Raw genomic sequence first — 21,680 nt, 5'->3', positions numbered from 1 at the left:
GACTCAACATTAACACAGATTCAAATTTAGCAGATTCCCTATTAGCCAATCAAGCCATAGCCATCCTATGACATTATTTTTCAGTTCCCCCCTCAGTTGAAACACTCAGAATCATAAACTTTTACCTTCCCAAGCTGGCCTCTGGTCCATTCCCACTCAGGCCTGCTCCTGAAGTGAAGGCCCCAAATCCTCATGGTAAGTTTTTATATCACTTAGCTTCCCAGTCTGCCCTCCGGTTCATTCCTGCTCAGCTCCACTCTTGAAGTGAAGGCCGCATATGCCCGTGGTAAGTATTTATATCATTTACTGTCCGAGGCTGCTATCCGGCTTGCTCCCTCTCAGTTCCATTCCTGAAGCGTCGGCCAGAAACCCCAGAGGTAACTGTTGACATCACTTACTGTCCCAGGCTGCCTCCAACTATTCCTGCTCAGGTCCCCTCCTGAAATGAAGAGCGCCACTCCTCCCAATGTGTTTCAAAGTGATGCTGACTTAATGGACACCCATCCCAGACAATTTATATTCATAATTTAAAGATCTTAACGAGAGGAAGGGACTGAATTAGAACACCAAATTTCTGATGACAAAAAGATAGTTAGGAAAGTATGGAGAAGATAAGAAAGCTATAAAAAGAAATTTAAGTGTGAAAGCAAATATCTGATAAATGGAAAATACAGAGCCATTAAATTGCCCATTTTAGCAGGAAAAATTGATAAGAACAGAGCAGTAGACATGATCTATATGGATGTCAGTAAGGCATTCGACAAGGTTCCCCATGGGAATCTGGTCATCAAGGTTAGATGGAATACAGGGAGAACTAGCAATTTGGATGCAGAACTGGCTCAAAGGTCGAAGACAGAGTATGGTAATGGAGGGTTGCTTTTCAAACTGGAGGCCTGTGACCAGTGGAGTGCCACAAGGATCGGTGCTGGATCCACTACTTTTCATCATTTTTATACATTATTTGTAAGTGAACGCAGGAAGTTTAGTTACGAAGTTTACAGATGACACCAAATTGGGGGTGTAGTGGACAGCGAAGAAGGTTACCTCAGAGTACAACAGCCAATGGGCTGAGGAGTGGTAGATGGTTTTTAATTTAGATAAATGGAGGTGCTGCATTTTGGAAAAGCAAGTCAAAGCAGGACTTATACACTTAATGGTGTGTTCCTGGGGATGTCCTTGAAAGTAGAGTCACAGGTAGATAGGATAGTGAAGGTGGTGTTTGATATGCTTTCCTTCATTGGTCAGAGCATTGAGTAGAGGCGTTAGAAGGCAATGTTGCAACTGTACAGGACACTAATTAGGCCACTTTTGGAATATTGTGTGCAATTCTGGTCTCCTTCCTATTTGAAAAATGTTGTGAAACTTGAAAGGTTTCAGAATAGACTTACAAGGATGTTGCTAGGGTTAGAGGATTTGAGCTAGAGGGAGAGGTTGAATAGGTTGTGCCTGTTTTCCCTGGAGCGTCAGAGGCTGAGGGGTGACCTTATAGAAGTTTATAAAATCATGAGGGGCATGGATAAGATAAATAGACAATGTCTTTTCCTGGGGTAGAGGAGGCCAGAACTCGATGGGCATAGGTTTAGGGTGAGAGGGGAAAGATATAAAAGAGACTTAAGGAGCAACTTTTTTCACATAGAGAGGTGCGTGCATTAAATATGCTGCCTGAGGAAGTGATGGAGGTTGGTCCAATCACAGCATTTAAAAGGCATCAGGATGGATATATAAACAGGAAGGGTTTAGAGGGATAGGTACCAAGTGCTGTCAAATGGGACTAGATTAGGTTAGGATGTCTGGTCGGCATGGACAAGTTGGACCGAAGGATCTGTATCCATGCTGCACAACTCTGTGACGCTATGCCTCTAATATTGGTGTGAGAAATGCAAAGGGTGTCCTCATGAAAGAATTGCTGAATGTCAGTATGCAGGTAAGTAGGAAAGCTGATTGCATGTTACGACTTATCATGAGGTGAACTGGGGTGTTTATTCTTTATTGAGATGGAGCACTGGTGAGACCATTATCTGGAGTATTGTGCACAGTACCGGTTATCTTATTTAAAGAAGGTGATAAATGTGTTGGAAGTGATTCAGAGAAGGTTTGCCAGAATAATGCGTGAAATTAACATTCTTTAAAGAGAAACAATCAGGATATATAACCTGCCCATTTATATTCACTGCTTTGTAATTAGATTGTCATTCAATACAGTAATAAGGCTTGATTATTTTTGTCATGTAACCACTGTCTCTATGGAAAACAAAGGAAGCTCTGTCTTTTCAAAAAGGTAAATTTTAGTTAAATTATTTGAGACATTTGTGTCACTGAGGTCAGGCACTCACAATTACTCTTTGTACTTTGTTAAAAATCACACAACACCAGGTTATAGTCCAACAGGTTTATTTGGAAGCACTAGCTTTCGGAGCACTGCTCCTTCATCAGGTGGTCGTGGAGTAGAAGATCATAGGACACAGAATTTACAGCAAAAATGTTCAACGATTTTATACTCCACAACCACCTAATGAAGGGGCAGTGGTCTGAAGCTAGTGCTTCCAAATAAACCTGGTAGACTATAATCTGGTGTTGTGTGATTTTTAATTTTGTACACCCCAGTCCAACACTGGCACCTCCAAATCTTTGTACTTATTGCAACAAAATGAATACATTCTGTGAAACTTATAGAATTGTATTTACATCCAGAGAGATCTGGCAGCAGTACAGGACTAAAAGGCTTATAGATTGTCTTGCTGAGCTCAGTCAAGAAGTGTAATTGATTGAAGTCTTACGAGAGAGGTGAAATTAAACTGACCACATTTTACATGTTTCTGAATCGTTGATGTGGAATGAGTTTGAAGCAGTGACATTTCTCCCTGCTCTGGTATCCTGAACAGTCTCACTGGTCTTCCTGTATTTCCAGTTTCAAAATCAACACTATGTAAACATAGTAGCTGCAGGAGCAGGTCAGATGCTTGGATTACTGTGGCCTGTAACTCACCTTCTGTATTTCCAAGGCCTGCTAACCATCTGCAAGGCACAACACAAGAGTGTGATGGAATACTTCCCACTTAGCTGGATAGGTGCAGCTCCAACAACACTCAAGAAACATGTCACCATCCAAGACAAAGCAGCCAGCTTGATTAGCACAATATCCTCAAACAGCCATTGCCTCCATCACCAAACCTCAATAGCAGCAGTATATACTGTTGACAAGATGTACTGCAGAACTTCACCAAAGTTCTTCAGACAGCACCTTGTAAACACACAACCACTTCCATCCTGAAGGACAAGGACAGCAAATGCATGGGGACACAAACTTCAGGGTCCCCTCCAAGCCATTTACCATCCTGATTTGAAAATTGATTGCTGTTCCTTCACCATGGCTGGGTCTAAATGCTGGAATTCCCTCCATAATGACATTGTTGGTCACCCCTTGGCAGGTGGATTGGAGCAATTCAAGATGGCAACTCACCACCACCTTCTCAAGGGCAGTAAATGCTGGCCAGCCAGAGACACTCACATCCCACTAATGAATTTCAGAGAAAATCTAATTTCAGCAAAATACAATTGCTTTACTGTCAAGTCAAATCCATGTCAAAAGAATTATTTCAAATTACAAATTGACAAACTAATCTACTCATCCCTGTGTATATGAAGGTGTGGGGCTCACCATGATCCTTGTTGTTACCGCTTCCATCGGTCCATCAACCTGCATCCTCGCCTACAGCCTGTACTACCTGTTTGCTTCCTTCCAATCACCCCTGCCATGGGCAGACTGCTTCAGTTGGTGGGGAGCAGATGAAACATGCAGCAGGACAACCAAAGGTACAGTACTTACTTTGATTGGGGAGAGTGTGGACACTGACTGTTGTGGAGACATTGAAATGTTCATCACAGAAACAGACTCTTCGGTCCAACTGGACCAGCTCCTCAGCCACGCAATTCATCTGCTCTATCCTCGTGTTCCTACTCTTACTAGTACATGGGACTGGGAATAATCCAGGTATTACTAACCTTTTAATTTCCTGCCTAATTTCCTGTATTCTCTGTTCAGAACCTTGTCCTTTTCTCTTCGTGTATTGCTGGTTCCAATGTGTTCCTGTTGCTCTCTCTTCCCTTTGAGAATATTCTGCACCCTCTCAAACCTGTGTGTCAACCAGAACATACTTCCATGTGTGAAGCATTGGTTTCTGGAAAAGAAACAGGAGTTCTTGTGACCATAAGCCTCGAAAGAATCGGCAGAATAGATAATTCTGTGCCAAAACCCGTGAAGAGACAAGGGAAGCTTCACAAGTCAGTTACCAGGGATTTGCTCATGGTTTGCTTATTTGCTTTTTACAATGATGTCTTTAACTGAACTTGAACTTGTCATCATGTTGTCTGCTCTTCTTTGGCAGTGCCACCCAGTAACTATTAGCTGGAGGTTTCCTTCCCCATATTTCACCTGATGTCAAGAGGTTTCAAGTAGTCTGAAACCAATTTTGCAAACTTCCAGGGTCATTGCCTTCACACTGTTGTTAGAGCACAGGGTAAACCCCTCTGCTAATGTAAACCAGCAGCGCAGAAAAGATTCACCCCATGCTATAACCTTTTAAATTCGAGAGGCAAAGAGCTATCCCAAAGGTTACTATTTAAAGTAAAAATTAACAGCTTTATTCTTTAAGTCCAACAGAGAATATTAAAACCAACAACTGTTTACAACTCCTTTCTCTTAAACCTATCTTTTATCTCCCACTCGACAATACTAGTCCGATGAAAATATCCCGATTAAGATTTACAAAAAAAAATCAACTTTCAAACCAGTCAGCTGTCAAATCTTCTTTTTGTATCTTCCTCTGCAGATTTTGTTCTGTCGTCTTTTTGATGTTCTGCTGTGCAAACTTCTTACAAACAGATACCTTTCAGAGAGCTGTTCAGCTGGTAGTCTGTACTTGTTGGTGGCTTGGCAGTTCTCCTAAATTTTCAAAATATCAGGTTTCATACCGCAAAACATCAGATTGCTTCATTGGTTTTAATGTTATCAAAATACTAAATTCAAATTTGATTGGATTTTAATATCTTGGGGCATAATTTAAACTGATTAACCAAATTTGAGTTGTTTTTTTTCATAGCAACCCAGCTGCTGCTATTTGTTTCGACCAAGTGTTACATTGTTCCCTTTTTCCGGACTCTGTGTGCTTTGTCCTTGCTCACGTTTTAACTCTCTTAAAGCTTCAGTACATCTACACCTTCATAACACTGCAAAGGGGGAGTCTGAACTGTTACTTCCTATAATTCACTGCATGTGACCACGTCAGAGTAATACTTGATTAATCTGTGGAGCAGTTCTCCCAGTTTTAATAAAAGTTCCCATATGTTACTGAAAATAACTTTCCTGAGTCACCTTTGCCTTTGTTAGTTCCAACGTCCAGGTCACTGCTTTGTGATGTCTTTGTTTGTATTCTCTTTCACATTTTCTGTCATGTTTTGTCACCTGAAAGGCTACCTAGCCTGATTGAAAGGTACTGAAGCATCAATTAGATTGCTGGAGCCTCATGCTGTAAAGAGAAGGTAGGGAGAAGACAGAAAGGGGCAAAGATTTTAATATTAATGTGCATCAGTGTCCTATGTCCATTGTGGCGATGAAATAGAGATTATTGCTTTTGATTCTATGACAAATGGTTTATGTTTAGGTCAATAATCACGATGTATCTTTGGAAATTGTTGTGTTTCTTATCCCTTTGTGGTGCTTGGTTCAATTTAAGTAATTCAAGAAAGTTTTGTTCTCAAATGTTGACTATAAATTAATGCATCGTGTATACCCACACACAAACAAGGAATGGATGCAATGATATCGATTTTACATTAAACATAAAACATTCTTTATAGAATTTTCATTGGCTCCCCATGTGTTCTGCCAAATGACTTCCATGACAGATTTCATGCTTCAATTTGGATTAAAGTTTGTGTAGATTGTAGATTTCACAGCAGGTTATTGGTTACTCATAGCTGAGTAGCCAGAAGGTTGGATCTCAGCTGAACATGGAGACTGGAACAGTTGCAGTTCTTTGATTTTGGGTTGAATTCTAGCTGATAACAAAAGATTAGATTGTTATTGTTCTGTTTTACCTTTGGTTTCTGGCAAACTTTAGCTGGGAAAAGGCAGTGTCATAGTATGGGGAGTGGGTGGTGAATTGATATTGTGAATGGACTAGAAATCCAGAGATCCAGATGAAAGTCCTGGGCCATGGTTTCAGATACTACCACCTTAGCTGGTGACATTTACATTCAGTTAATAAACCTGGAATGAGAAAAGAGTTGACGAACGCTTGGGTAAAATACTGAGGGTGCAGAATGTACTCTGGCTGGTTGACTTCAATGTCCAATTTCTAGACTAACTCAGTAACACTGTTACTGATTGAGCTGGTTGATTCCAATAGGACATAGACCTGGTCTGCATCAAATTATGAAGGAACCAAGAAAAGATAAAATTAATCATCAGTAAAGTGAATGAATAAACGATTTTATTATCACATGGAAGAATACAAAAAAATCATTGAAAAGCTTTCAGTTGCATCCATGTTTCAGTGCTATTTTGAATAATTTATGAGTAGATAAAGGTTGAAGAGTGCTAATCAGTCCTGAGCCAGCTCATCATCAATGAAGCCTGCATCACTATCACTCCCCCACCACTCCACCACTATCTGCATCAGACTCAACCAACATCAAAGTCGCCAATTATCCAGTGCCATCTTCTGCTGCTGGGCTGATAATCCTCTGCCACTTCCAGTGCCAGAAGAACCAACGTCGGAGTCACTTATTTTACTGCTGGGCCCACATCACCAATGTTGCTGTGATACCCTTATGCCAGCGTGAACCCAACCAACGACAAATTAATGATCCTCAGACACCATCTTTCGCTGCTGAGCCTCCCTTGCCAACATTTCCTCGCTCGGTGTAGCAGTGGCCACACCCGATGCTGGTCCTGTGCTTGCCCCGGAAAAATTAAGGGCTCCCTTGAAGTTCACGCTGGGCCTACCTGGGGACCGCATGGTGGCCTTGCCTGAGGTCCATGCTGGGCCCACTCAAGGACCACACGCTGGATCCACTCAAGACCCACCACTGGGCCTGCTCAATGTCAGCACAATAGGCTCACTCAAAGTCCACACTGGACTCTCACCAACCCCAATGCTGTCCGAGCACAGGAAGAGGGAAGTAAAGGTACAGAGAGAAAAAAAACAAGGGAGAGAACAAAAAGAAAAGCAGTCAGTGAGGATGAACTCTGGCTTCATGAACAAGATGATGGAAGACATCATAAATAGTGATATCAAACAGCAGCTGCTCAGCAAAAAACTGTCCCCAAGCATTCATTTGGGGTTTCAAAAGAATAACTTAGCTCCTGATCTCATTTCAGCTTTGGCCAAACATGGACAAAACAGCTGAGGTGAGAATGACTATATTTAACACAAGGCCACATTTGACGGAATGTGCCTCCAAGGAGTCCTAGGTCAGTGGAAATGAAGGGAAGGCTCTCTCCTGGTTAGCACAAAGGAAGATGTTTGTAGTGGTTGAAGGTCAGTCATCTTAGTCCAGCATAGCTCTGAAGGAGTTCCTCAGGGTCATGTCTTAGGCTCAACCATCTTCTGCTGCTTCATCAATGACATTGCTTCCATCGTAAGGTCAGAAGTGGGGATGTTCACTGATGATTGCAGAATGTTCACCATTTGCGACTCCTCAGGCACTGAAGCTGTTCATGTCCAATACAACAAGACATGGACAACATCCAGGCTTGGGCTCACATGTGAGAAATACCCTTAAATACAATCATGGACACAGTATCCTTGAGAAATGGAACAGCTTTTCGAAAAAAAGGGGTCAGGTTTGTGTCTCCCTCCACTTTAAAAAAAAAATGAACCATCAATATCAAAATCCCGGTTAGTAGTCTAAACATATACACTATACTGACTATACACGTGCAAACATGCGCAACCACAGGCAAATTCAGGCTGTGGCACACGCACCACCGAATGCCTCCGCATCTCATTCGAGCCTTGATAATGCATTGATAATCACATCTTCACAACCTGCCACATGCACAATTGTCAAATTGAATGGCTGAGACAACAAGATCCATCTAAACAGTCTGGTATTTTTGTCCTTAAATTTTTTCACAAATGTCAATGAGTTGTGATCAGTGTATAGGATTGTCTCAGGTGCATTGCTGGTAATATAAATAATGAAATGTTGTCATGCCAAGACCAAGTCTCTTTCTCCAATGTTGAATATTTCTGTTGATGAACGTTTAACTTTATGGAAAAATTCCCAGGTCATCCTCCAGCAGGAGCACCGTACCGATACCCACTTCACTGGCATTGATGGCCATCTTGAAAGGCTTCGGGTAATCCAGTGTGGCTAATACTGGAGCAGTGGTTAACACAGTTTTTGGCTGTCAATCCGCTGTCCACTGAAACTTCTTGCCCTTTTTTTTACCAATTCGATGAGTGGAGCAGCCACACTGCTAAAGTTCGATACAAATGTTTGGTAAAATTTACTCAATCCCAGGAACCGTAGTTATGCTCTTTTTTGTCAATGGTATAGGAAATTCCCCAATTGCTTTCATTTTCACATCCCGTGCGGCCATTTGCCCATGTCCAATAACATAGCCCAGGAAAATGACTTGTGCTTTGGCAAATTCACTTTTAGCTATGTTAACCAAAATCGATTGAACAGGTCTGATCAATGCTGTAAATGTTCCTTCCAGGACTGACTAAAAATCACCAGGTCATAACGGACACCACACAGTTGGGTAACAATGGCCTTATTAGTCAGTGTCTGAAATGTGGCTGGAGCGTTTTTCATACCAAATGGCATGATTTTGAACTGACAGAGTCCCTTTGGTGTTTCAAAAGCTGAAATTGCCTTTGTTCTCTCTGACAGAGGTACTTGCCAGCAGCCTCTGTGCAAATCCAACCTAGAAATATAAGTTGCTTGTTCCACTTTTTCGACACAATCCTCCAACCGTGGAATTGGATATGCATCAGTCTTTGTAAAGGCGGTGACTTTGCAATAGTCCCCACATAACTGTTGCGTACCATCTGGCTTTGGCACCATGAGAATGGGTGAGCTCGAGTCACTGTAGCTCACTTCGATTATGCCATCTTGGAGCTTGCGCTCTATCTCCTTCTGAACCTATAAGAATGTTGCTCAATCGCAACAGCATCCCTATATCTACATTATGAACAATTAGATTAGTACTTCTCAGTTTATTTCTACATATCTCCCCACATGATAGTAACAACTCTTTCAGGTCATTTCAATTTTCTTGTGGAAAGTAACTCTATAATTTATCCCATTGTCCAATTTGATGTAAGGAATGTCCAATTCAGAGTCCTGTGATTCTTTCCTTCTGTGCTGTAATCATTAACATCTTCTCCTCTTGCTTTCCTTCCCTTTCAAAATACTTTTTGAGCATATTCACGTGACACATTCTGTGAGGTTTCTTCCAGTCTGGAGTCCTTATCAAGTCGTTCACCTCACTCATTTGCCTCTTGATTTGATAAGGTCCACTAAACCTTGATTTTAAAGGCTCACCTGTTACTGGAAGAAACACCAATATCTTCTCCCCAATTACAAAACTGCGAATTTGTGATTTTTTTATCTGCTTCCTGTTTCATTGTATGCTGTGATACTTTTAAATGCTGTCTAGCCAACTCTCCAGCTCTATTTAATCATTCTCTAAAATTTGACACATGGTCAAATGGGTGGTCTCTGAATTCTGACTTATTAATTTCTCCTCAATCAATTTTAATGGTTCTCTTTAAGCCCAAAACTTAATTCAAATGGACTGAATTTGGTTGATTCTTTTAGTGCATCTCTGATCGCAAAAGTACAAACAGAACTCCCTTATCCTAATCATCTGGATAAACCTGACCATAAGCCATCATCATGGTCTTCAATGTTTGATGCCATCTCTCTAGCACTCCATGTGATTCAGGATGGTACGCAGTAGATTTGAATTGCTTTATTCCCAAGTTATCCACAATGTCCTTGATTAGTTTGGATGTGAAGTTTGATCCTTGATCCGACTGGATCTCTCTGGTAGTTCCTCTCTGCCTACTTCCTCATCCCAGTTTGCAGCCTCCCTCTGTAAACTGCCCTCCCAACTCCATACCATCATTTGGAGCCTCCTCCATCCTTACCCCATCCCCTATAACAGGCAGCAGCCCCTGGATTTTCATTGGTTGACAGCAGTCCCTGAGGAGTGGACTTCCAGTGAGGCCCAGAGCTGCACTGAAACATTCCCAGTGACTCACTCATCACAGTCAATTATCTTCCTGGCAATTTGTCCAATCAAAGGCTGTTTCTCTCCTGCATTAGATGTTGATTGGCTTAAGCCTTTATATGGCAAATGTGAGAGAGAAACAGCCTGTGATTGGGAGAGATGCTGCTCAGAGATTCTGTCTCTCTCCTGAAGAGACTGACCTTGCTCTGACAGGTCACTGATGTGGACAGTGCTGGTTTAACCTGGGCCCATTTGCAGGCATAGTACCCAGTGATTGGAACTGTCTGCAACTCTCCCTCTCCAAGATTATGCTGTGATCTCTCTGAAACAAACTCCATGGATTCAACGAGATAGTGATGAGTCAGTCAGAGTGAAACAGTGGCTCTGATTCTCATCATTAGAAATCAGAGCATCATTCCCAATGAACTGTAATTCTAAAACACATTCCACATTTTCCAGACCCACTCTGCAACCTCACTCTGGATGATGGATATTTTAAAATCATTAATACAACATGGCTGCAGGCAAACAATGAAAGTTGTCCACATGGATCAGAAATCTCCATTCCTCACCAGGGTCCAAGTGAGCAATACTGGGAGTAAGTACATTGCTACAGAGAGCTACATCTATGTCTGCATAGCTGGGCCAGTAACTCCTCTTGGGAAGGTCAGTTGGTGAATGTCCTGTTTAATGAGACAGTAGCTGTTTGATTTTGTTACAGCTATTATTTACATCATACTCCTGTTACAATACAACAGATTGGAATCAATGTCCTTGGGGGATCTTTTGCTCCTGCAGTTGGGGAGGTTTTAAACTAATGTGGCAGGGGGCTGGGAACCAGAAAGAGAAAACAAATAGGCAGTGAGGTGGAGTTTAGAGATTGTAAGAATCATGAAGATAGCATTAATAATGGGACGAGTAGGCAGAGAGCAGATGAACGCAAAAGAACTGATGGCCTGAAATGCATCTACTTTAATGCAAGGAGTATAGTGTGTAAGGCAGATGAACTTAGGGTTTGGATTGGTGCCTGGGAGTATGAAGTAAAAACAATGACTGCAGATGCTGGAAACCAGATTCTGGATTAATGGTACTGGAAGAGCACAGCAGTTCAGGCAACATCCAAAGTGCAGCGAAATCGACGTTTCGGGCAAAAGCCCTTCATCCCTTTCATTCCTGATGAAGGGCTTTTGCCCGAAATGTCGATTTTGCTGCTCCTCGGATGCTGCCTGAACTGCTGTGCTCTTCCAGCACCACTAATTCAGAGCCTGGGAGTATGACGTTATTGCAATCACAGAGAATTGGTTGAAGGAAGGGCATGATTGGCAACTAACTGTTCGAGGATATCGACGCTTCAGACATGACAGGGAGGGAAGTAAAGGGGAGTGGGGGGGATGGGTGGAGTTGCATTGCTGGTCAGGGATGATACCGCGGCTGTGCTAATGGAGGATACTATGGAGGTCTTGGGTAGTGAGGTAATATGGGTGGAGCTGAGAAATAAGAAGCATGCAGTTACAATGTTGGGACTGTATTACAGGCCTCCAAACAGTGAGCATGAGGTAGAAGAACAAACAGGTCAACAGATCATGGAAAGATGTTGAGGCAATAGGGTAATGGTTATGGGGGATTTTAACTTTCCCAACATTGACTGGGATACATTTAGCATCAGAGGTCTGGATAGGGTAGAATTTGTCAGAAGCATCCAGGAGAGTTTTCTGGAGCAGCATGTCAATAGTCCAATGAGGGTAGGGGCCATATTGGACCTGGTACTGGGGAACGAGCCAGGCTGGGTGATAGAAGTTGAGGTGGGGGATTTCTTTGGGAACAGTGAGCACAATTCTGTAAGTTTTAGAATACTCATAGATAAAGATGAGAGTGGTCCTAAGGGAAGAGTACTAAACTGGGCCAAGGCCAATTATATCAAAATTAGGCAGGAGCTGAGAAATGTGGATTGGACACAGCTATTTGAAGGGAAGTCCACATTTGAGATGTGGGAGGCTTTCAAAGATAGGTTAAAGATAGTGCAGGATAGGCATGTCCCATTGAAGGCAAAGGATAGGAAGGGCAAGATTCGTGAACCATGGATGATTGGAGAAATTGTACGACTAGCCAAGAGAAAAAGGGAAGTATACATAAGGCAGCTAAGAACAGAATGGGCCCTGGAGGAAAATTGGAAGAGTAGGAAAAGTCTTAAACAAGGAATCAAGCAGGCTAAAAGGGGTTATGAAATAGATTTAGTGAGTAGCTTTAAGGAGAATCCCAAAGCCTTTTATTCTTATATAAGAAGCAAGCGGATAACTAGAGAAAGGATTGGTCCACTAAAGGATAATGAAGGAAGGCTGTGTGTCAAACGTGAGAGAATGGGTGAGATTCTGAATGATTACTTTGCATCAGTGTTCACTGAGGAGTGGATTATGATGAATCTTGAGATTAGAGGTAGAAGTTTGAATAGTCTGGATCACGTTGGCATAAGCAGGGAAGATGTGTTGGGTAGGCTAGAGGTTATTAAGGTGGACAAATCCCCAGGACCGGAAGGGATCTGTCCCAGGTTGCTGAGGGAGGTGAGAGAGGAAATAGCTGGGGCCCTGACAGATATCTTTGTGGCATCTTTAAATACAGGTGAGGTGCCAGAAGATTGGAGGGTTGCTCATACTGTTCCCCCTGTACAAGAAGGGTAGTAGGGATATTCCAGATAACTACAGACCAGTGAGCCTGACGTCGGTGGTGGGAAAGTAGCTGGAGAGTGTACTGAGGGATAAGATCTATTTATATTTAGAACAAAACGGGCTTATCAGTGATAGGCAACATGGTTTTAAATGGGGGAAATCATGCCATACCAACTTAATAGAGTTCTTTGAGGAAGAGACCAAGTTGATAGATGAAGGGAGGGCTGTTGGTGTCATATACATGGAATTTAGTAAGGTATTTGATAAGGTTCTCCATTGTAGATGAATGGAGAAAGTGAAGTCACATGATGTGCAGGGTGTTCTAGCTCAGTGGATAAAGAACTATTGAACAACAGGAGACAGAGAGTAGTAGCTGAAGGGAGTTTCTCGAAATGGAGAAAGGTGACCAGTGGTGTTCTACAGGGGTCAGTGTTGGGGCCACTGTTGTTTGTGATATACATAAATTATGTGGAGGAGGGAACTGTTGGTATGATGAGCAAGTTTGCAGATGACACAAAGATCAGTGGAGTAGCAGAAAGCATAAGGGACTTTCAGAGAATACAAGAGGATATAGATAGACTGGAGAGTTGGGCGGAAAAGTGGCAGATAATTTTCAATCCAGACAAATGTGAGATGATTCATTGAGGCAAGACTAATTCTAGAGCGAATTGCACAATGAACAGAAGAGCCTTGGGAAAAGTTGATGAGCAGGGAGACCTGGGAGTGCAGGTCCATTGTACCTACCACAGGTGGATAGAGTGGTCAAGAAGGCATAGAGGATGCTTGCCTTCATTGGACGGGGTATTGAGTATAAGAGCTGGCAAGTTCTGTTAAAATTGTCCAAGATATTGGTTTGGCCGCATTGAGAATACTGTGTACAGTTCTGGGTGCCACATTACCAAAAGGGTGTGGACGTTTTGGAGAGGGTTCAGAGAAGGTTTTATGAGGATGATGCCTGGTATGGAAGGTGCTAGCTATGAAGAGAGGTTGAGTAGGTTAGGTTTGTTTTCATGAGAAAAAAGGAGATTGAGGGGGGACCTGATTGAGGTTTATGAAATCATGAAGATTATAGATTAGGTGAATAGAGACAAGCTTTTTCCCAGGGTGAAGGATTCAATAATGAAAGGTCATGCTTTTAAGGTCAGAGGTGGAAATCTTAAGGCGGATACATACAGCAAGTACTTCACACAGAGGATGGTGGGCATCTGGAATGTGTTGCCAGCAGAAATGGTAGAGGCAGGCACAGTAGATTCATTTAAGATGCATCTGGACAGATGCATGAGTAGATGGGGAGCAGTGGGACACAGATGCTTAGCAAGTTGGTGACAGGTTGAGACAGTAGATTTGGATCGGCTCAGGCTTGGAGGGCCGAAGGGCCTGTTCCTGAGCTGTAAATTTTTTTGTTCTTTGTCCTCTATAACATCACAACAGGGCCCCTTTGTTAATTAACAGCTTCTTGATTTCTAACACTATAGGTTTATTAGCAACACTTATACAATGAATGTTAGGTGAATTGGCCAATGGTTAGATAAATTGGCCATGCTAAATTGTCCATAGTGTTCAGGGATGTGTAGGTTAGGTCCTTTAGTCAGGGGTAAATGTAGAGTAATAAGATTGGGGAATAGGTCTTGGGCGGTTACTCTTTGGAAGGTTGGTGTGGACATATTGGGCCAAAAGGCTTGTTTCCAAACTGTAGGGTTTCTATGAATATTGAATATGTCTGTTTATGTGTTTATTAAGGAGAGATTCAACATAGGAATTCCTAAAGATTATATAGTTGAAATTATCTGCGAGTGATATTCCTTTCTCTGTGATTTTAATTGAGTATAGTATTATGTTTAATCCATAGAGGGGGATTTGAGGGAAACTGTCTGGGAGCAGTTCTGCTGTTCAACAATGTGATGGAGCTGAATGATTGGGAGATTCTGTGACTGACCCAGGTAGTTTTAACAGTGCAAAGTAAGGCAGTCAATGAAGTACTACCAGGAACGCCATCAAATCCAGTCCAATAATGTGATCAAGGATAGTCAGCATGGTTTTGTGAAGGGCAGGTCGTGCCTCACAAACCTTATTGAGTTCTTTGAGAAGGTGACCAAGGAAGTGGACGAGGGTAAAGCAGTACATGTGGAGTATATGGATTTTAGCAAGGCGTTCGATAAGGTACCCCATGGTAGGCTACTGCAAAAATTACAGAGGTATGGCATTGAGGGTGAATTAGAGGTTTGGATTAGAAATTGGCTGACTGGAAGGAGACAGAGGGTAGTAGTTGATGGTAAAGGTTCATCTTGGAATGCAGTTACTAGCGGTGTTCCACAAGGATCTGTTTTGGGACCATTGCTGTTTGTCATTTTTATAAATCACCTGGAGGAGGGGCTTGAAGGCTGGGTGAGCAAGTTTGCGGATGATACGAAAGTCGGTGGAGTGGTGGACAGCGAAGAAGGATGTGGCAGGTTACAGCGGGATATAGATAAGTTGCAGAGCTGGGCAGAAAGGTGGCAAATGGAGTTCAATGTAGCTAAGTGTGAAGTCATTCACTTTGGTAGGAGTAACAATAAAATGGATTACTGGGTAGTGTGGATGAGCAGAGGGATCTTGGTGTCCGTGTACACAGATCTCTGAAAATTGCCACCTAGGTAAATAGTGCTGTGAAGAAGGCATATGGCGTACTGGGCTTTATTGGTGGAGGAATTGAGTTCCGGAGTCCTGAGGTCATGTTGCAGTTGTATAAGACTCTGGTGTGGCCTTATCTGGAGTATTGTGTGCAGTTTTGGTCGCCATACTGTAGGAAGGATGTGGAGGCACTGGAACAGGTGCAGAGGGGGTTTACCAGGATGTTGCCTCACATGGTAGGAAGATCGTATGAAGAAAGGCGGAGGGACTTGGGGCTGTTCTCATTGGAAAAAAGAAGGTTTAGGGGAGATTTGATAGAGGTGTACAAGATGATCAGGGGTTTAGATAGGGTTGACAGTGAGAACCTTTTTCTGTTAATGGAGTCAGCTGTTACTATGGGACACAGCTTTAAATTAAGGGGAGGTTGGTATAGGACAGATGTTAGGGGTAGATTCTTTACTCAGTGGGTTGTGAGTTCATGGAATGCCCTGCCAGTATCAGTGGTGGACTCTCCCTCTTTATGGTCATTCAAGCGGGCATTGGATAAGCATATGGAGGTTATTGGGCTAGTGTAGGTTAGGTAGGCTTCGGTCGGCGCAACATCGAGGGCCGAAGGGCCTGTACTGCGCTGTATGTTTCTATGTTCTATGTTCGATAAGCTCTCCAGGGATTTTCATCAACACTCCTCACTATTTAAACGAAGTGGAGAAGCACAAATTTATGTCCGGTTATGTCAATATGTGTACGCCACAATACAATGGTTTAGTTCAATTTTCAATCTCCATGTGCTACATGATCCTTTCAGACATTTAGCGATAAGGTTAGGATTGTGGATACTCCTTTCCAAATAAAATTGGGTTTCCACTAAATTCAGAGAGGAATTGTGTGATTTTTATTTGCTGAGATTTAATTTAAAGAATCTTATCTTTGTGAAGAGGGCTGATTGTACATAGAGGTGAACTGACCTTTAAGGATGTCTTCATTAACGGGTATTATTGGGAGACTGGGTGAGGACAGTCATGATCATGAATCTTTTGCTGCATATGCAGCTAGCGCATAATATCTGGAATATTCCTGATATACTGGCTGTCAATCAGGCAATGAGTGAGAGAAATTGGGCGATATCTCTCTCACTGAATCAGACCCAGAGCAGATGAAACATTCAAGGATTAGCTCCCCTTGTTAACCCAAAATGCATTCCACTGTCAGACATTGTGTAGGATGAACAGTATGACAGTTCCAAGATATTGGAGATTACAGAAAGCTATCAGCACGGAACAAGGGCTCAGTGAAGGTATTGGAGAGTTCATTGCAGCTTTAAGGAAACTGTCCAGCCATTTTAATTGGAATGAATTTAACAAGAGAGAGAGCTTAGCAGTCAGATTTGTGAACAGGTGAAAAAGTGCAAGAATTTCCACTGAGCTCCTGACACAGTTTGGGAAATAGCATTGTCCTTGAATATGGCAGAACAGAACTCCAGAGAAGTCAGAGGTAACAACAGTGAGGTCTCTGCTCAAGTCGCTGAGTAATCTGAAGGTCGCAATGAAGATAAAGTCCTGTTTCCAATACTGGGCACAGAATTGTCCTTTTGTGAATGTGGTAGTAGAATTACAAGAAGAAGGATCAGTCTCAGCAAGAAATTCCAGATGAAGCAACATGGAGAAAGTACTAGCAGAAAGAAAATGACCTTTCACATGGTTCTCAAATACCAGCAGGTCAATGAGAGGTCAGTACAGATTTAAGCAATGAGTAGATTAAGGACAATTATTCATTTTTTGGTGTTAACTTTCCACTCACTGGAGACTTTCCAATCTGTCTTGCAAAAATATTCCAAAAACTTGATATTTAAAAGGAAATGAATAGAAATTGAAGTAAACCATTAAGTATTTTGTTGATTTTTAATGTTGACACTGTTGGTAATTCCATTCTGAAATAAAACTGAATTGAATTTTAATCAATTGATGGTTTTAAGAACAAAGAAGGAAGAAAGAATAAAGAAAATTTATAGCCCAGGAACAGGCCCTTCAGCCCTCCAAGCCTGTGCTGATCCAAATCCACTGTCTAAATCTGTTGCCAAATTCCTAAGGATATGTATCCCTCTGCTCCCCACCTATTCATACATCTGTTCAGACACACGTTAAATGAATGTACTGTGTCTGCCTCTACTATCTCTGCTGGCAATGCATTCCAGGCACCTATCACCCTCTGTGTAAAGTGCCTGCTGCACGTGTATCCCCCTTAAACTTTTCTCCTCTCACATTGAACACATGACCTCTCATTTTGGAATCCTTTACCCTCAGAAAAAACTTATCTCTATCCACTCTGTCCATACCCTTCATGATTTTGTAGACCTCAATCAGGTCCCCCTTCAATCTCCTTTTCTCTAATGAAAACAATCCTAACCTACTCAACCTCTCTTCACAACGAGCACTTTCCATCCCAGGCAACATCCTCACAAACTGTCTCTGCAATCTCTCCAAAGTGTCCACATCCATATGATAATGTGGCAACCAGAACTGTGCACAGTATTCTAAATGCGGCCGAACCAAAGTCATGTACAATTTTAACATAACCTGCCAGCTTTTATACTCAATATCCCGTCTGATGAAGTTAAGTGTACCATATGCCTTCTTGACCACTCTATCCACCTATGCAGTCACCTTCAGAGTACAATGGACTTGAACTTCCAGATCTCTCTGCCCATCAACTTTTGCCAAGGCTCTACCATTTACTCGGTACCACAGCCACATTTGCTTCCTCAGTGCCTGCCTCCGTAACCATCTCATCCCACACGGACTCCGGACCACCTTTAAACCAGCAGAGCTCAGACCCAAACAGGACAAACAGTACAGACTACAGATTCAAAAACACCAGCAACAGTTCTCCTTCAGGATCCTCCGCACCACGCTTGCAGCAATGCGCTGGCACCTAACCTCTCTACAGTCAGCCCTGCCTCAGCTGAGGGCCACAGTCTCTCAGAATTGCAAAGGACCCATTCTGTACTACATCCTCAGGAGAATTCATATTCTCAACAAACAGTATTTCAATTCCATCTCAAACATCAAAAACCGTAAGTACAACAAACTTTTATCTATCCACCCCCATAATCAGCGCACCTCAAACATTCCAGAAGATTCCCCTGGCCTCAGAAACGACTCAGACGCCATTAGCCATGCAGCTGATGCAGCTACCACCTCCATGCTGATTGATGATGTCACTTCTGCCCTCACCATGGCCACTCCCACAACCACTAACACCCCTCACAATTCCTCATGCATCACACGTGACATAACTTCCGCTCCTCACATCATCGCTGATGCCACATGCTCAGTGACTTCCGCCACCCCTACTACCGTGCCTGCCACCACTTCCGCCCCCACCAGCGCCACTCACCTGCATTCTGCTGACACGCCCCCCACAGACCCCACTGTCACTATCCCCATCCCCCAGAACCCCGAGGAGAACACTAACCCTGCTCATGACTCCACCTCCATTCCCCCCACCATCACACCCACTCCAGTTACAGGTTCCGCCCCCACCCTCAGCTCCACACCCACACCAGATCACAGCTTCCAGCCCTGCCGAGTTTTCACCATCCCTCCAGACCTCCCCCTCACTGAAGACGAATGATCAGTCCTCAGCAAAGGACTCACCTTCATTCCCCTCTGTCCACCCATCAATGAATTTAATACACTCCGTGACGTCGAACAATTCTTCTGTCGCCTCCGCCTCTGAGCTTACTTTCACAATCAGGATTCCTGCTCACCTTCCGAGGACCCCTTCGCTCACCCCCAAGACACTGCATCCACCTGGACACCCTGCGCTAGCCTATTATCTGCCCTCAACCTCTTCATTTCCAACTGCCGCTGGGACATAAACCGCCTCAACCTGTCTACCCCCCTCCCCCACTCCAATCTCTCACCGTCACAATGCACAGCCCTCCAATCCCTCTGCTCCAATCCCAACCTCACTATCAAGCCAGCGGATAAAGGGGGCGCAGTGGTAGTCTGGCGCACCGACCTCTACACTGCTGAAGCCAAACGCCAACTCGAGGACACCTCTTCCTACTGCCCCCTCGACCATGACCCCACCCCCCATCACCAAGCCATCATCTCCCAGATCATACAGAACCTCATCACCTCAGGAGATCTCCCACCCACATCTTCCAACCTCATAGTCCGGGAACTCCGCACTGCCTGGTTCTACCTCCTTCCCAAGATCCACAAGCCTGACAACCCTGGCCTACCCATTGTCTCAGCATGCTCCTGCCCCACTGAACTCCTCTCTACCTACCTCGACACTGTCCTATCCCCCTCAGTCCAGGAACTCCCCACATACGTTTGAGACACCATCCACTCGCTCCACCTCCTCCAAGACTTCGGTTTCCCCGGCCTCCAACGCCTCATCTTCACCATGGATATCTATTCCCTCTACACCTCTGTCCACCATGACCAGGGCCTCCAAGCCCTCCGTTTTTTTCCTCTCCAAACGTCCCCAACAGTACCTTTCCACCGACATTCTCATTCGTTTTGCCGAACTGGTACTCACCCTTAACAATTTCTTCTTTGAATCCTCCCACTTCCTCCAGACCAAAGGGGTAGCCAGGGGCACACGTATGGGCCTCAGCTATGCCTGTCTCTTTGTTGGCTATGTAGAACAGTTAATCTTCTGTAATTACACTGACACCACTCCCCACCTCTTCCTCCACTACATTGATAACTGCAGTGGCGCCACCTCGTGCTCCTGTGAGGAGGTTGAGCAATTCATCAACTTCACCAACACATTCCACCCTGACCTTAAATTTACCTGGACCATCTCTGACACCTCCCTCCCCTTCCTGGACATCTCAATCTCCATTAATGACGACTGACTTGACACTGACATTTTTTACAAACCCACCGACTCCCACAGCTACCTGGATTACACCTCTTCCCACCCTACCTCTTGCAAAAATGCCATCCCGTATTCCCAATTCCTCCGCCTCCACCGTATCTGCTCCCAGGAGGACCAGTTCCACCACAGAACACACCAGATGCCCTTCTTCTTTAGAGACCGCAATTTCCCCTCCCAGGTGGTTAAAGATGCCCTCCAATGCATCTCATCCACATCCCGCACCTCCGCCCTCAGACCCGACCCTTCCAAACATAACAAGGACAGAACGCCCCTGGTGCTCACCTTCCACTCTCCAACCTTCGCATAAACCAAATCATCCGCCGATATTACCGCCACCTCCAAAAAGACCCTACCACCAGGGATATAATTCCCTCCCCACCCCTTTCCCTCCATGACTGCCTGGTCAGGTCCATGTCCCCCCTACAACCCACCCTCCCATCCTGGCAGTTTCCCCTGCCACCGCAGGAAATGCAAAACCTGTGCCTACAACTCCTCCCTTACCTCTATCCACGGCCCTAAAGGAGCCTTCCACATCCATCAAAGTTTTACCTGCACATCAACTAATATCATTAATTGTATCCGTTGCTCCCGATGCGGTCTCCTCTACATTGGGGAGACTGGGCGCCTCCTAGCAGAGCGTTTTAGTGAACATCTCTGAAACAACTCACTAATCAATCACACTGCCCTGTGGCCCAACTTTTCAACTCCCCCTCCCACTCTGCTGAGGACATGGAGGTCCTGGGCCTCCTTCACCACCGCTCCCTCACCACCAGACACCTGGAGGAAGAACACCTCATCTTCTGCCTCGGAACACTTCAACCCCAGGGCATCAATGTGGATGTTAACAGTTTCCTCATTTCCCCTTCCCCCACCTCACCCTAGTTCCAAACGTTCAGCTCAGCACTGTCCCCATGACTTGTCCAGACTTGTCCTACCTGCCTATCTTCTTTTCCACCTATCCACTCCACCCTCTCCTCCCTGACCTATCACCTTCATCCCCTCCTTCACTCACCCATTGTACTCTATGTTACTTTCTCCCCACCCCCATCCTCCTCTAGCTTATCTCTCTACGCTTCAGGCTCACTGCCTTTATTCTTGATGAAGGGCTTTTGCCCGAAACGTCGATTTCACTGCACTTTGGCTGCTGCCTGAACTGCTGTGCTCTTCCAGCACAACTAATCCAGAATCTACCGTTTACAGTATAGTTCTCTTGAATATTAGAACTTCCAAAATGCATCACCTCACATTTGCCCGGATTAACTTTC

At 43.9% G+C, this 21,680-nt stretch overlaps 1 protein-coding gene across 1 annotated transcript in view; it reads left to right on the top strand.

The window, feature by feature from the left end:
* Nucleotides 1-21,680, top strand: part of LOC132820318 (sodium- and chloride-dependent neutral and basic amino acid transporter B(0+)-like) — an 87,759-nt gene that overhangs the window by 24,830 nt on the left and 41,249 nt on the right. The window contains exons 4-5 of the mRNA XM_060832342.1: nucleotides 3,646-3,803; nucleotides 10,702-10,847. Of these exons, the coding sequence (XP_060688325.1) occupies nucleotides 3,646-3,803; nucleotides 10,702-10,847 (304 nt within the window). The remainder of the gene's footprint in view (nucleotides 1-3,645; nucleotides 3,804-10,701; nucleotides 10,848-21,680) is intronic.

Source organism: Hemiscyllium ocellatum, chromosome 11 (assembly GCF_020745735.1).
Source record: "Hemiscyllium ocellatum isolate sHemOce1 chromosome 11, sHemOce1.pat.X.cur, whole genome shotgun sequence".
Lineage (NCBI taxonomy): Eukaryota > Metazoa > Chordata > Chondrichthyes > Orectolobiformes > Hemiscylliidae > Hemiscyllium > Hemiscyllium ocellatum.
This window is presented reverse-complemented; position numbering and strand designations above follow the sequence as displayed.